Consider the following 16,680-nt stretch of genomic DNA (forward strand, 5'->3'; position numbering starts at 1 on the left):
GCATGATCTTCATGTTTCTGGTCTCCCAGCGGCCTGTGGGGGTCTTCTGTCCAAGCTGAACGGGACGATCAGTACTCCAGGCTGGCCTAAAGAATACCCCCCCAACAAGAACTGCGTGTGGCAAGTGGTGGCGCCCACTCAGTACCGCATCTCCATGCAGTTTGAGATCTTTGAGCTGGAGGGGAATGAGGTCTGTACATGTGTCAATGCGTGTGCGCAGTTTTTCATTCGTTGGTTTGTGTGTGACGTGTTTGTTTGTGTATTTTTATGTGCACGATTCAACCCTTTCTGAGTTTGACTAGTCACTACTTCACAGTCTTCTGACTTCTTTAGATCTTTATTCTGCATTTCCTGTCAAGCTAGTATATTTCCTTGTGTTATGATGTGGTTGGATGGTTTATGGTTTATGTATGTCTTTTATACGAGGTGATGTTATTTACATATACTGTTACACTAGGTGAGGTAATGACCATGTACTGACCCACTAGGTGAGGTCTGCACATGTTCTGTTACACGAGGTGAGGTATTGTACATGTACTGTTACACAAGGTGAGGTATTGTACAGGTACTGTTCCAGGAGGCGAGGTAATGAACATGTACTGTTACACAAGGTGAGGTATTGTACAGGTGCTGTTCCAGGAGGCGAGGTAATGAACATGTACTGTTACACGAGGTGAGGTAACGCCCGTGTCGCTCCGCCAGGTGTGTAAGTATGACCACGTGGAGGTGCGCAGCGGTCTGACCTCTGACTCTAAGCTCCACGGGAAGTACTGTGGCACGGAGGTCCCCGAGGTCATCACCTCCCAGTACAACAACATGAGGATCGAGTTCAAGTCCGACAACACCGTCTCCAAGAAGGGCTTCAAGGCCCACTTCTTCTCAGGTAGGGGCCCCCATTTAAGTGTGTGTGTGTGTGTGTCTGTCTGTCTGTGTGTCAGTGTGTGATTGTGTGTGTGTGTGTGTGGTTGTGTCTTTGTGTGAGTGTGTGTGTCCGTGTCTGTCTGTCTGTGTGTCAGTGTGTGTGTGTATGTGTGTGTTTGTGGTTGTGTGTGTGCATGCGCATGTGAATGTGTGTTGGTGTCTGTGTCTGTATGTCTGTATGTGTGTGTGAGTGCTAGGGTGTTAGCGTGTGAGTCTGTCAGACTGTGTGTGAGTATGTGTGCTCGTGCGAACACGCACATCTGTGCACATGTGTCTGTGTGTTTGTGCACGCAAGCCTTCCACGTACAGGTGTGTGTGTGTATATTTGTCCATGTGTGTGCCTGTGGTTGTGGTTGTGGTTGTGCGTGCAAGCATGCATGAAATGTCTGGGAAAACACAGCCCTGTGACACCTTTTAATCCTTCCAACAGTTAATTTCCCGAGTCAACAACGTCTTCCCCCCCTCCGCTAGACTCCTAGCCACTGGCCCCATTGTTCTTTCTGAGTGGGTTGTCCCTGTGAGTCATGTTGTTGACGACCAAGAGAACTGACATGTCATGCGGGACGCGGGGGAAAATGGCTTGGAAGGAAGGAAGTGAAATAAGGAAGACCTTAGCGCTCCTGATGTGTCAGAAGCGTGGACGACATTCCGCGGCGTTGAGTGGCCGCTTTAGCCGGAGCCTAGAGGGAATATGACACTAACGTCTTGGCTTTTTTTCCGTTGACATTATGAGAAAACTTAAAGTATTATTGACAATCGAATACTTTTGATTTAAAACATCATTTTATCCTTCATGTTAAATCTAATCAGGTCATGGAAAATACAGGTTTTGTTGGCTAAATACAAATTTACATTTACATGATGTTAATGCCCTGTTTACACCTACCCGATAGTGGGCCCCGATGGTGCCCGATGGCTAAATCAGCAGCTATCGTTATAACATCGGCAAATAGCGTGGTTGCATCGGGAAACACCGTTACTCTTCCCGGGAACATCGTTAGACAACGGGAAGAAACGGGAAGAAATGCTCAATGATCGGGCAACAACGGGCAACATCGGCAAAGAACGAACATGTTTGTTAATTTTGGGTCTATCGGGGTAGAATCGGTTACCAGGTGTTGCTATGGGCTAATCGGCTATAATCGGGAATAGAACGGGAGTACAACGTAAGACATCGCAAATCGTTCGGGAATTTTCCTGGGCACATCGGCTATATTCGTTAATCTTCCGCGCTTTATCGTGTTTTATCGTCTTTATATCGGCAACCTCAACACACGAAAGACCCTCGAGAACCCTAGACAAATAACGATTGTGAGTGACCAGATTGTGTTAAGGAAGACCCTCAATCTGCCACTTGGGTATAAATAGGGGGTGATGGATGGATGTCCTACTTTTATAATTACAGGGTACTTCGCCCATTTAGAACCGGCGTTCTATTATTATAAAATCGCTATTGTAATATAAATAAATATATAAATAAATATCAGTCTAAACCAGTCTCCCCTTTGCCTTCTCCCGAAATGACGCCAAATGACGCCAAACGCGTCATTTGACGTGTTTGGCGTCATTCGAAATGACGTCAAATGACGCCAAACGCACTTCGGGTGTCTTCCCTGGCATACATCGTTATGTTATCGTTATAACATCGGGTATGTGTAAATGCTACCCCGATAAATTGACCCGATCATACATTTTTAGCCCGATGTCACCCGAATCACCCCGACTTCCACATCGGTGGTCCATCGGCCATTAGCGGCCATTAGCGGGATGGTGTAAACGGGGCATAAACAGAAATGATACAATAATATAATATTAATTTACATATTCCAAAGGGGTGGAAGGATTGATCAACCGCGAGTTTTGAATTCCGATTTTTGAACTACTGTTTGTGGACATTCTTCCACATGTCGAGTACATTTACCTGAACACGACTCTTCTGCTGGGCGGCCCCCCTCCCCTCGTCCCCAGCCTCTACCTCCAGTATGCCAATGCCCTGCCGTCTCTCCCTCAGACAAGCCGGCTCTGTGCCGAGACCGTGTGTTTGTGTTTGAGTCGTGCCAGAACGTAAAGCGCGTCCGCACCCCCGCTCCCGGCCGTGCCAACACCAAGCAGGTCAGAGGTAACGAGACCTTGCAATCGGCCCCCCTGATTGGCTCCTGGTCTAACATGTGATCTTGAGGAGAATGGATGAGTCCGGTTCAAGCCGAGGGCGATTTCTGCATCCATTCTCCCAAACAGGATTCCCTGGAACACCACAAGACAACAAATTCCCTTACTGGCTAGGGCAGGGGCGAATTTGTTCGACGTCGCTGCTATTTAAGTAATACGTTTCTGTCTTAACATATTAACTCAAAGGGAAATTGTGACATGGATCAACCCAAAGTGACACCTTCATGTTTGTGTGGTACTTTAGGTGCTTCTATCATTGCTTAAGATTATAGATGCTTAAATGATCCAGGTGATTTCTATCTTGCATGACTTTCAAAAATTAAATTTTTTGATATACTGCTAGACTGCTGGGCAGCATCTCTTTTATACCAACTGGAAAAAAAACAATATGAGGGAAGAAGTGAGTTTGAAGGTGTGTGTGTGTGTGTGTGTGTGTGTGTGTGTGTGTGTGTGTGTGTGTGTGTGTGTGTGTGTGTGTGTGTGTGTGTGTGTGTGTGTGTGTGTGTGTGTGTGTGTGTGTGTGTGTATGTATTTGCCTGTAACCTTTTTCCGGGTTTGTGCTTCAGATGAAAGCCATTGGTGGGCTCACAGCCAAGGGCTGTAGAGGTGTCTTCCACACACGCTACTAATCCCTCAGTGTGTGTGTGTGTGTGTGTGTGTGTGTGTGTGTGTGTGTGTGTGTGTGTGTGTGTGTGTGTGTGTGTGTGTGTGTGTGTGTGTGTGTGTGTGTGTGTGTGTGTGTGTGTGAGAGGTAAAGAGAGAGACTTACTTTCACTTCCAGTTAAGGAAAGTATGGTTAAAGATCAAAATGGTTAAAAGTTACACTAGAGAGAGAGAGAGAGAGAGAGAGAGAGAGAGAGAGAGAGAGAGAGAGAGAGAGAGAGAGAGAGAGAGAGAGAGAGAGAGAGAGAGAGAGAGAGAGAGAGAGAGAGAGAGAGAGAGAATGTTTGTGTGTGTTTCAAGAGAGAAGAAGCCCAGAATAGCACGCTAATACCACATCAGACATCAACACACTCTTACTCGGAAAAGCGGAGTGAAGCACACACAGATACACACATGCAGACACACGTGAGCACAGATGCATGCCAGGGCAGCCTGGGAGACAAGTAGGGAGGTGGATTTAGTGTCTCCATTAGAAGCAGAGCTGGAGGTGGATTCACAAGGTGCTGAGGGGAAGCCAGGTGAAGCTATTGGGCTTAATCTGACTCCTACCTTACGATAATCTCTACTCTCTCTCTCTCTCTCTCTCTCTCTCTCTCTCTCTCTCTCTCTCTCTCTCTCTCTCTCTCTCTCTCTCTCTCTCTCTCTCTCTCTCTCTCTCCCTCCACCCTTGTGGGTCCCGGGGGGCGTTGCAGGGTCAGGGGTCAGCCAGCCTGGCCCCAGCACCAGGCTGCGACCTGACCGGCCCCTCTGGTGGTCCGCTGCACAGGGAGAGCCTCTAACCAACCACCAGCCTCCCAGGGAGACACGCAGGGGCCAAAGCTCTTATGGCTGAGGCTCTGTCCTCGTGTTATTCCCAGGGATGAGGGATGTTGAAAAGAGTAAGAGAGAAAAAAACATTAGTAGCGAACAATTTACGTTGTTTTCAACTTTCTTTTGGAAACATGGATACATCTGTCTCCATAGGCTTCATGTTTCTCGGCCCTTAAAGGCGGGATACCCTCTCTGGACGGCGATTACACAGGGCGGTTTTGGCTCCTGTAAAATCCTAAAGTATGATATACATATCTCCCAGGATCTGAAATGGAAAAAGGTGGTTCTGATCAGTTCCAGCGACTGGAAGCCAACGTATGAAGCGCTGTACAGTCAGGGTCTGGGTCCGCCGGTGAAGAAACCCTAACCATAAGCCCTCAGGGCTTAGGCAGAACGTAAAACCACAGAAGCCCAGTGTGCACAGACACGCAAACACCAGAGAACACACCCTCACACATCACACGGACACACACCCACACTTGGCAATGCACGGACATCCACAAAATGACCTTTTTTTATACTGCACACTAACATGGTTCTGAAGATTGGAGTTCACTTGCTAACATTTCTGGATGACTTTCAACACCAAATGACTCCTGTGCTTCAGTCTCTTCTTTCATGACCACTTTTATACTTTCTCCCATAAGGATAATTCCTACTTTCTCCTCTCACTTCCTAGAACGCCGCAACCTGTCCTTACTTAACCGTTAAGTGGACACGAGACATGTTTGAAGGCGCTTGAATTTGGACTTTATGTTTGGGTTGCTCTTGGGAACCCCAAGCCATCGTAACCCTCCAGCCCTGCGTTGTCAAAGTCCAAACGCTCCCCAAACCTCTCATTCCCTAAAGGCCTCCTCCTTCCCTCCTTCTCCTCACAACATAGCCCGCTATCACACTGACTACTCATGTTATCGTGATAACGATTACCCATAGTTCACTCCAGACATGGTCCCTCCCCGTCCCCCTTTCGTCCCACCCCCCCCCCCCCCCGTCCCAACCGTGTCAGCCTCGCCTGCGATTGGCCCGTCCTGTGATTGACGCGTGGCTCCCTCCACAGACAAGGACGAGTGCAGCAAGGACAACGGGGGCTGCCAGCACGAGTGCGTCAACACGCTGGGCTCCTACGTGTGCGAGTGCCGCCACGGCTTCGTCCTGCACGAGAACAAGCACGACTGCAAGGAAGGTGGGTTCCCCGCGCCGCCGCCGCCGCCGCCGCAGCCGCAGCCGTACGCGCACGCCCACCGCCACAAGCACCTGGGCGTGCACGTGCACGAGCTGGCACACTCACACCACCAGCACGTGCACAAGGAGTCGCACCGCTCCGTGTACGGCCCCCACTCGGCCCACTCCTACCACGGGGTGCGCATCTCCATATAGGAGTGGCTAGGATTGTGTGTGTGTGTGTGTGTGTGTGCGTGGGTGTGTGTGTGTGTGCGTGGGTGTGTGTGTGTGTGTGTGTGTGTGTGTGTGCGGGTGTGTGTGTGTGTGTGTGTGTGTGTGTGTGTGTGTGTGTGTGTGTGTAGATAGGATAGGACATATACTATATTACATGATATAGAAAGCGGGGGAGAAAGGAAAAAATGCACGCACACATTCTCACACACACATTCACACAGACACAGACAGACATACACAATCACAGACACACACACACACAGAAAACAGACATCCAGCTTACAATGTCAGACATCAAATCGAGTTCTTCCCTTTGAAGTTAAAAGTTGAAACACATGTTTTACACACAGACACGCACAAACGCACAGACATACACACTGGCACACACGCGCGCACACACACATGCAAACGTACTTCTATAAAGTTCTCCAGTGGTCCTCATAAAGGGACTCCTAGCTCCAAACATCTGGTTTCTTAAAGGCAATGTGTGCGTGTGCATGTGCCAGTGTGCGATTGCAGTAAACCAGAATGGCCTGGTGAACTCCCCGTGTCAGAGAGAATGTACCTTCCGTAAAACACATTCATGTGTACGTCTGGTGTGTGTGTGGGTGTGTGTATTTGCGTGTGAGTGTGTTTGAGCGTGCATATGCATTATATATCATAGCATGGTATGTATTTTCAAATAGTATTATATATTACCTTGCGACCTTGACCCATACGTGTTATTACATAAACAAGGGGAAGGATGGAAGGATGAAACTAAGAAATATCTCATAAACAAACAGAAATGGCAATAAATTCATTCAACAAGAATCTCATATATGTCATTCAATATAATATCGTCTGTAGGCTTAGGTTAGTGTCGTGGTGAACACATGAAATGTTTTTGTAAATAAGGTTTTTCATCACTATTGATGCAAAAGTTATACATGCTTGCTAAATTATATTTTGTACTGTTAAAACTAAATTTTGTCAACAAAATGTTCTTATTTTTAGTTTTTAGCGTGGAAGGCTGAAATCACACCTGTGTTTGTTCATTCATAAATACCGGTAGTCATGAGTGAAATGAATGTAAAAACTAAAGAAATTAAGAACATATTATTTTGATGAAACATATTATTTTGGAAGACCAGCCCTCTAAACCAGCCTAAAGAACAAATAGAAGAAAACAACCAAGAAATAGATATCTACAAATTGTTACGCTTTTATTAAAAAAGGTTAATGGCATTTGTCTGGATTTGACATGGTTGAATGAGTCAGATGAAACAGGAGTTGTTTGCTGATAGCAAACTTGAAGGATCTTTGAATATTCTAGACAATACATGTGTCCCAACTTGTTACCCATGTGATTATATTTGATCTGCAATGTGTGACGATTGTTTTTTTTATGTCATGTCTTTTTATATGGTGTGTGTCTCCATTATGTTTGTCATTGTGGTCTATGGAGTCTATTCAACCTCTCAATAAAAAACATAATTTTGTAATCATCTACTTGTCCTGTTCATGGCTCTCATCTCTCCTACCCTTCCACATAATTTAGATCTTATTTCACAATTCCCCACCTCTGGTGTTCATAATCAACTAGAATCACATATATATGCATGAACACATACAAGTCACACATGTAACACAATCAAAACGTATGATAAAATACTGCCATTTTTACCATTTGTTTGTGCAGATGCAACTCACTTTTCCATGATGTCATAGCACTGAAACACCACGACTGAAATGGTGGAGTTCATGGTCGTTTTTTTATTTTTTGAATGGTTTGTTGGTCTGAACAGCCTGAAACATAAACCACGTTCCTATTTGGTGTTGTGTTTAATTATGTTAAGTGCCTCAATTGAAATTTTTTTGTAATTGTCTGTCTGGTTAATGTAATCTATTTATGGGTATGTGTTTATGGGTGTGTTTATGTGTGTGTGTTTGTTTGTGTGTGTGTGTGTGTGTCCAGCTGAATGTGAGCATAAGATCCACAGCCCCAGTGGGACCTTGAGTAGCCCCAACTGGCCGGACAAGTACCCAAGTCGCAAGGAGTGTACCTGGGACATCACCGCCACCCCCGGACACAGAGTCAAGATCGTAAGTACAAGACCTCCGCCCTGATATCACCTACCTCCGTCCTGTCCCTCACGTACCTCCACCGTGATGAATCATTCCTCCGCCCTGTTCCTCACGTACCTCCACCGTGATGAATCATTCCTCCGCCCTGATCCTCACATACCTCCATCGTGAATGATAGGATCATATCAGCTCCACCCTGCTCCAACACACCTCCATCGTGATAGGATCATCATACCTCCACCCTGGTCCTGCATCCCTCCTGTGTTATCCAAAATACCTCCACCCTGATCAAGAATTCCACCTCGATTACAGTTTCCCCAACCTGGTGCAACATTCCTCTGCCGTTATCGGACGTAAATTCACCCTGATCCAACATACCTCCACCCTGATCAGACATACCTCCATGGGGATAAGATCATCCTAGTTCCACCCTAAGCCAACATACCTCCATCTCAACCCTACATACCTCCACCTTAATCCAATATATATCCACGCTGATCCAACATCCCTCCACCCTGATCCTATAGTCCTTCACTCTGCTCCAACATTGCTTCAGCCTTATCCAACATATCTCTACCATGATCCAATATTCCTCCACCCTGATCCAACATTACTCCATCGGGATAGAATCCTCATACCATCCATGGGTGGAATCCTATGTACTGGTTAATCAGGCTGTCAATGTTTTATGCTTTTTTTGACACATATTTATCTTCAAGCACAACTCCTGCTCTGTTTGGCTGGAGAAACTGTATCCCCTCCCTGTCCTCCTCTCTGCCAAATAATGAAGTAGAAAATGCTTTCTAATGCTTTCTTTATTGCAAGACCCACATAATAACAGCCACAGAGTGCAATGCAATAACTGCACATTACTCCAATATTTGTGATTAAGATAACATCTGAGTGTACTATAGGTATACATTAGCTACGCCTTAAAGGTCCTTTCTCCCACAGAATAACACAGGCACATGTATAGGCGCACACATACACACGCACACATTTGATTTCTTTCAAAGATAATCTCGTTGAGTGTAAGGAACGATGAGAACGCTGTATTAGGGACAGGCAGTAAGCCGATTTGAGGATATCATTATTGGGCAGGGAAGCTTTTGATTCTGTTTATCTGATAGGTTCCAGATGCCAGTGTCTAAACGTATGTGTACGCCTTACCCAGATGACAGTGTGTGTTTGTGTGTGTGTGTGTGTGTGTGTGTGTGTGTGTGTGTGTGTGTGTGTGTGTGTGTGTGTGTGTGTGTGTGTGTGTGTGTGTGTGTGTGTGTGTGTGAAGATATACCTGGACCGGATTTTGTTGAACTTTTCTAAAGAGCACTGCGCAAGAGAGAGAGGTAGAGAGAGGGGAGAGAGAGGTAGAGAGAGGGGAGAGAGAGGGGAGAGAGAGGGGAGAGAGAGGGGAGAGAGAGAGAGAGAGAGAGGGGAGAGAGAGAGAGAGAGGTAGAGAGAGGGGAGAGAGAGGTAGAGAGAGAGAGAGAGAGAGAGGGGAGAGAGAGAGGTAGAGAGAGGGGAGAGAGAGGGGAGAGAGAGGGGAGAGAGAGGGGAGAGAGAGGGGTAGAGAGAGGGGAGAGAGAGAGAGAGAGAGAGAGAGAGAGAGAGGGGAGAGAGAGGGGAGAGAGAGAGAGGTAGAGAGAGGGGAGAGAGAGGGGAGAGAGAGGGGAGAGAGAGGGGAGAGAGAGAGAGAGAGGGGAGAGAGAGAGAGGTAGAGAGAGGGGAGAGAGAGGGGAGAGAGCAAGGTATAAAGATATTAGACAAACAAAGTGGAGATATTCTGCAATAACTGAGTGACCTTCTCATCCATGTTCAGGATCTGATGTGAATGAACTCAAGCCCACTGTCATTACGGCCCTCTCGATCTGAGAAAACTGCCCGCATATTCGTATATACATCAACCTCCACTTTTGCACACATAGATACTGTGTGTGTTTGTGTGTGTGTGTGTGTCCATTAGACCCGGACATTATATATCCTGGCACTACCTTAGAGGAGGTAAAGCTCTGCTCAGCACATCCTCTACATCCGTCTGAGTCATACGAATATCTATTTACAGCCACCCACACGGTTCGGCTCCACACAACCAACGTACACGCTCTGAAAAACCGGAGAAAACACACATGCTCTATTGCTACCACCCACCTCAGCGCTTGGTATGAAATCCCAATGAACCACCGTCCCACGTTCGGACGATGGATCCATGAAGTCTGCCAGGGGATGTGATACCTCTTATTGGAGTCTAGACGCCGGCGGTGATGGCTATGGATGGAATCCCTTGGCCCTGGAAGACGCCAACTCTTTCTCCGTAGTCAGGTGGAGCATAGTCCTCGAGGCGATGGGGAGGGAGGGGGGCTGCGACCGGTCCCAATGAATACATCGGCGATGATGAGCATGAATGAGTGATGTAGATATACTGCGCGTTGGCGTGGACTGTACTTATACCCGTGTACAACGACAGTGTGGGATTTTTTACAACCGAGACATAGATCGCTGAGGATACATTTTACTTTTTCAGGGCATTTAGCTTTTATCCAAAGCGACTATCAACCATTTTTATACACACATCAACACCGGTGTCCACCACATGCGAGGCGACAGCGAGCTCACTGGGAGCAGTCAGAGTTATGTGTCTAGCTCAGGGACACCTCGACACAAAGTTAGGAGCAGCGAACTAGCAACCTCCCGGTTACAAGTCAACCCCGCTCTACCTCCTGAGCTACTGCCGCCTCTAGAACAGAAGGGGCATGTAGTCTCCCCGCCCGGTGGAACTCGTGATTTAGCTACGTGACGGAGATCCGCCCTCAAAGTGTCAACTCATCTCCTCTCTCTCACCATCCCGCAACGCGCCAGGGCTTCTATCAACATAGGCTTTAGCGTTAACCTAACCCTGAATCCCCAGCGTGAACCTCCCTCTGACCCTATCCCGGACACATGACCCTATTCCTAACCGAACTCCAGGTGCTCTACGGAGGTCAGTGGAAACAGTCTTCACAGGGCGTCCCCCCCCGGGGCCTGGCCCATCAACAGCTGTGGCCCTTCTAAAACGGTCCATTCACATTAGCCATGACTGGGGACGTGTAGGGGCGACTATCTGTGTCATGTCTCATATGCATGCACGCACTCACGAGGGCGTGTGCACGTGCTCACAGACACACACACACACACACACACACTCACACACACACACAGACGCACAAAAGCACAAAATCAAAGACACAAGGCCACAGATGGTCAGAGCCGAGGGGTTGTTTCTATCGCATGAGCACTCGCTTGTTAACCCTAATATGCAAACGTGCCCAACGTCCCTAACAAGTGGAACACGTCGACAACCACAGACCCAAAGAGGCACTGGGTGTCTGAGGGGGCGGGTCCAGGCCTACAGACTCATGCTTGGTGCAATGTATTATGGGTCACGTAGGAGGGGGCGGTATTTCACAGAGGAAGTAGATCTTTCTAGGGGTCGGCTTAGCTCAGGAGGTAGAGCGCGTTGGCTGGTAACCCGAAGGTTGCCAGTTTGAGTGTCGAGGTGTCCCTGAGCAAGACATCCAAACCCAATTGCTCCCGACAAGCTCGCTGTCACCCTGCTTGGTTGACTCCGCGGTCGGTGTGTGAATGTGTGCATTAACCGTTGGATCGTCGCTTTGGATAAAAGTGTCCTCTAAATTCCGTAAATCTAGTTCTTGAACGCGAGTTCACAGGTCATACAATGTGTGTTAAAGTCATGCATTGTAGATGTTCAAAATAACTTATCAGTCTACACCTTTGATTTCCTGACGAGTACATCGGCCTTTGCAAAGACTGCACAGATTTCGGTTAAGTTAATCGTACCTCCTTCAGAGAATCCCTTGTTCGGCATACACTCCTCATATTCTGTATTGTCCCATTATTCTACTGACCTATTCCATGGTGACACATCGAGTGAATTCATTGTCCCATGTGTGTTTCCTCCCCGTCTGTCTGTCTGTCTGTCTGTCTGTCTGTCTGTCTGTCTGTCTGTCTGTCTGTCTGTCTGTCTGTCTGTCTGTCTGTCTGTCTGTCTGTCTGTCTGTCTGTCTGTCTGTCTGTCTGTCTGTCTGTCTGTCTGTCTGTCTGTCTGTCTGTCCCTCTGTCTGTCTGTCTGTCTGTCTGTCTCTTCTCTGTCTTTGTCTCCAGACGTTCAACGAGTTTGAGATCGAGCAGCACCAGGAGTGCGCCTACGACCACCTGGAGGCCTTTGATGGCGACACGGACACGGCGGCCATCTTGGGCCGGCTTTGCGGCAGCAAGATCCCCGAGGCGCTGGTCTCCACGGGCAACAAGATGTACCTGCGCTTCATCTCAGACGCCTCGGTGCAGAGGAAGGGCTTCCAGGCCCTGCATTCCACCGGTACTCGTCTCCGACTCTCGTTGTTGTATGAATTACTTTGTGAAACTTTGTGTATGAATGTGAAATGTGTGTGGATTTAATTGTTTTGTGTGACTTTTTACCTTTTTAATGCTGAGGGATTTGCTGTCGTTCATCCATCCAGCAATATAGTCTGTCAAGAGCGCTATCGCCCTCTAGTGGTCGTCTGTAGCACGTACACCAAGTACACTGATCCTTTAGGGAAAGATTGGTGAAGTAAATATCTAAGTTACTAGTTATTCTCTAGTTATTCTGGCAGCCTCCAATACAAGTTCCTTAATCAGTGTAATGTGTTAGGTATACAAGTATAAATCGGGGTTGTGAACCCATGACCTTTCCGCTGTGAGTCAAACACTGCTGACCACCACACCAACCGACACCAGGTGAAAGGCTATCAACACGTTCATAACAAACACTGTTCAACTAACCAGGGCCCAACTCCAACCCAAGCGCCGCCCTAACCAAACGGTCCTCTCTCTCTCGGCGCGTCTCTAGAATGCGGGGGCCGTCTGAAGGCCGAGTCCCGCCAGAAGAACCTCTTCTCCCACTCCCAGTTCGGGGACAACAACTACCCGGGCCACACGGACTGTGAGTGGCTGCTGACGGCGGAGGCGGGCTACGGCGTGGAGCTCACCTTCATCACCTTCGAGGTGGAGGAGGAGGCAGACTGTGGCTACGACTACATCGAGCTGTACGACGGCTACGACGCCAACGCGCGCCGCCTCGGACGCTTCTGTGGATCCGGGGTGAGGCGGGAGTCACGACGCTCTGATACAAACTCACAAAGCGTTAGTCCTGCTGTTACTGTGTTTGTTACTATTGGGTTAAACCATTAGAATGTTAGACTACTATTTACTATGTGTTTACTGATACTTGTAGGCTATCATTTACGGTCTAGTTGTTAAGCAGAAGCTTTTGTGATTTTTTTTAGCTGTGTCATTAAAGAGCGGGTAGGGGTTAAGGTAGATTGGTCAACCCATTTACTTTTTCTACTAGGAACCATACTCCCCAGCCTCTACACTATCCCACCCATTATCTCCCCCCCGGAGGATTGTTAACTTGTATCTTTCACTATTTAGTCATTTAGCAGAAGCTTTTATCCGAAGTGATTGTTCAGATGAACGCCATTACAAAGCAGGATGAAGTGAGGCCTCCTTAACCTCATGGATGCCTACAGGTAGGCTGCCCGCGTTGGGGATCAAAACCAGTTCCTTTCGGATTGGAGTTGAATACCATAGCCCCTACAGTCACCATCCAACCCGCACCTACCCCAGTAGAAACGTTTCTCGGCAGGGACAATAATCCTTGTTACTCTCGGTCTCCCACAGCCCCGAGAGGAGATCTACACACCAGGGGACGTTGTGCTGATCCGTTTCCATAGCGACGACACCATCAGCAAAAAGGGCTTCCACATCCGCTACACGAGCACCAAGTTCCAGGAACTTCACGACAGGAAGTGACCTCAGAGTCAGCCTCCCCCCTTGACCTCTTGACCTCTGACCCCGGGGCCGCCGCCAACGCCGTAACCTTGAAATGACCTTTGCCATGGCAACCTCGAAAACAAAGCACAGTCGGGCCAATCAGATATCCCTCGTTATGACAAGACGTGTGGACGCCTGCCACACTCCACAGGATGGAGGACTTATGTGTTGTGTACACCAAGCTCTCTTTCAGTGGCACCAGTGGTCACCTGGAGAGGGGAGGGGATAAGTGATGGCTGATGAACTCAATATACGATGGGACTGAACACACCAGCATGACAAATGTCCACCACTCACTGATTAGCGCCTCATCACAGAGGAGTCCAAAGGGGAACCGGAAATATTTAATCAAACCCGTGCACGTGGGAAATTAAGGTGCACACACGCATATGGGCACCCATGCACACACACACACACACACACACACACACACACACACACACACACACACACACACACACACACACACACACACACATACACACACACACACACACACACACACACACACAGAAACACACATGCAAACAGACACACACACAGACACACATCAACACACTCAACAGTGATTGTTATGCACCTCTTGCTTTGATGAACAGGTGCAGTGTCAGCTGCTGATTGGCTGAGGCTGTGGATATTGGGTTAACAAGGATCTAACATGGAGGCCTAACTGTGGACCCACTATGGCAAACCCTGAAGACACATAAGTGTTGAAGACTGTGGTCTACACAACTTACTGTGACCATACATACAGAGTGACTTATAGAGAGACATGTTCATTGCCTTTAAGGCCTGGGGAACTGGCCTGAACTGTACAGCTCACAGTGGCTGCAACTAGTTTTATTGTATGTCTTATTCTCAATCCTGTAATGGTTGTGTATGTGTGTAAAAAATATAAGAAAAAGCACAACAAAAGGCGTATTCCTGTTCTGCCCATTGCCTAAACTGTATACAGACAACCATCTATGAATGGATGAATTTAACAAAAAAATGTCAGAGAAATAAAATGACCTTAGATGTTAATACTGAGCCTTGCATTACTGTATATTGTATGTTCCTGTTGTTTTAAGTTTGCACCATGTTTTTTTATTTGCTAATGTAACATATGAAATTATAAGCTGTATCCCTTGTGTTAAAATGTTGTAACAGAAGGTATGACCTACTCTAAAACAAAACACCCATGTTTACCCTGAAACGAGAATATACGGTCCAAATATGTTTCAACTGATGACTTGAAGGACAGTTTCATCCTTATCCTTATTATGTCTTTTGGAAGAAGAAAACAACAACGATCGAAAGGGGAGAGCAGATTATCCAATGGTGCTAAAATATATACATGAATAAGATGTGTTTTTGTATGGATTGAACCACGATGAAAGTGATTAAATGATGTGAGAGCGTGTAAATAGAGCGCCTAAATCAACACACTGGTCCACGATAATGCCTTAGCACCAAACGTCCCGCCCTCGCACAGACCTCGACCGCCAGCGGACTGATGGGACGTTTCTGCGGGGCGTCGAGTTTGTGAAGAACTTGAATGAGTTTATAGTTCAATGAAATATTGTGGGAGCTCGACTGCCTGTGATGTTTGTGTGTGTGATACAACTGTTTGGCTCTTCACACACACACACACACACACACACACACACACACACACACACACACACACACACACACACACACACACACACACACACACACACACACACACACACACACACACACACACACTTATTACAAGCTAAATCGCAGACACAGCAATGGTAAATACCAGGAAGATACCTGCATAAGATGTATTATTTTTCCTCTATTATGCTGGTAGAGCAGCATTTCCCTGTTCACTGTTCTACAAGTGTGAGTGCTGTACATTAGTCCCGGTGCATCCAGCTTTCGGTATTAACTGCAACATTTATACAGCATGTATGCATCTTGTGTAAGTGTGAGTCGCTGGGGCTAACGGGGAAACGTGAGTGTCAGAGTGTGTATGAACGTTGTTTGTTTCTAATTGGATTGACTCATTTCTGTATGTGCCAAGCTCCAGGTGACCCATGTCCCACTGTAGTCTACTGTAGTCTCATCACTCCACTGTGTTGAAATGACCTCTGAATCAGTCAATTAAAATACACACAGGTCAAAGAGTACATAAAAACTAAGACTATGTGAAATTTGCATATTTCTCAGAGTTATTTTGTATCATGAGAGTGCATTTTTTTGTGAATGTCTAAGTACTAACTATGTTCATCAGCATAGTAACTTTTACTTAGAAAGTGACTAACCCTAACCCAAAGCCCGCAATATCCAATAATATTAGCTGTGTCAACACATTGATTTAACGCTAACCATAGACTACTAGAGCAATCAATAACAGAGCAAAACATCCACTACTTATTTTCTTTTTGAAATGACTAGACTAGAGCATTTAGCCTGCAGTACTCCCAGAGCCCACATGTCGGCTCCAAACACACAGAAATGGAGCCGCACACAATTTCCTTTTTCCAGATTTGTTCTAAACCTAGCAATGAACATAGAGATGAATCGAATGGAAATATGATCAGAACTGCCCCATGCATTCTAAATTAAACTTAACCGTCAGTCCATCCTTAACCGTCAGTCCACCCGACATTATTCTAGACACAATTCAACACTGCCTTAGGATGCTGTCAAAATTATGCTTAATGACATGGTTGGAGGGGAACAAAAACAAGTGAGTTTTTAAGTGTTCAAGCCAAATGCCATGTCGCCCAATTGTATAAACAAAATAGCAGATATGTGGTGGAAACGTAC

At 46.9% G+C, this 16,680-nt stretch overlaps 1 protein-coding gene across 1 annotated transcript in view; it reads left to right on the forward strand.

The window, feature by feature from the left end:
- The window catches only part of tll1 (tolloid-like 1), a 24,488-nt gene extending 8,423 nt beyond the window's left edge, over positions 1–16,065 (forward strand). The window contains exons 10-17 of the mRNA XM_060047704.1: positions 30–190; positions 703–883; positions 5,621–5,746; positions 7,916–8,043; positions 12,184–12,397; positions 12,911–13,161; positions 13,744–14,271; positions 14,496–16,065. Of these exons, the coding sequence (XP_059903687.1) occupies positions 30–190; positions 703–883; positions 5,621–5,746; positions 7,916–8,043; positions 12,184–12,397; positions 12,911–13,161; positions 13,744–13,875 (1,193 nt within the window). The 3' untranslated portion in view covers positions 13,876–14,271; positions 14,496–16,065. The remainder of the gene's footprint in view (positions 1–29; positions 191–702; positions 884–5,620; positions 5,747–7,915; positions 8,044–12,183; positions 12,398–12,910; positions 13,162–13,743; positions 14,272–14,495) is intronic.
- Positions 16,066–16,680: the final 615 nt, after the last annotated feature.

The sequence above is a fragment of the Gadus macrocephalus genome, chromosome 3, assembly GCF_031168955.1.
Source record: "Gadus macrocephalus chromosome 3, ASM3116895v1".
In the NCBI taxonomy this organism is placed as follows: domain Eukaryota; kingdom Metazoa; phylum Chordata; class Actinopteri; order Gadiformes; family Gadidae; genus Gadus; species Gadus macrocephalus.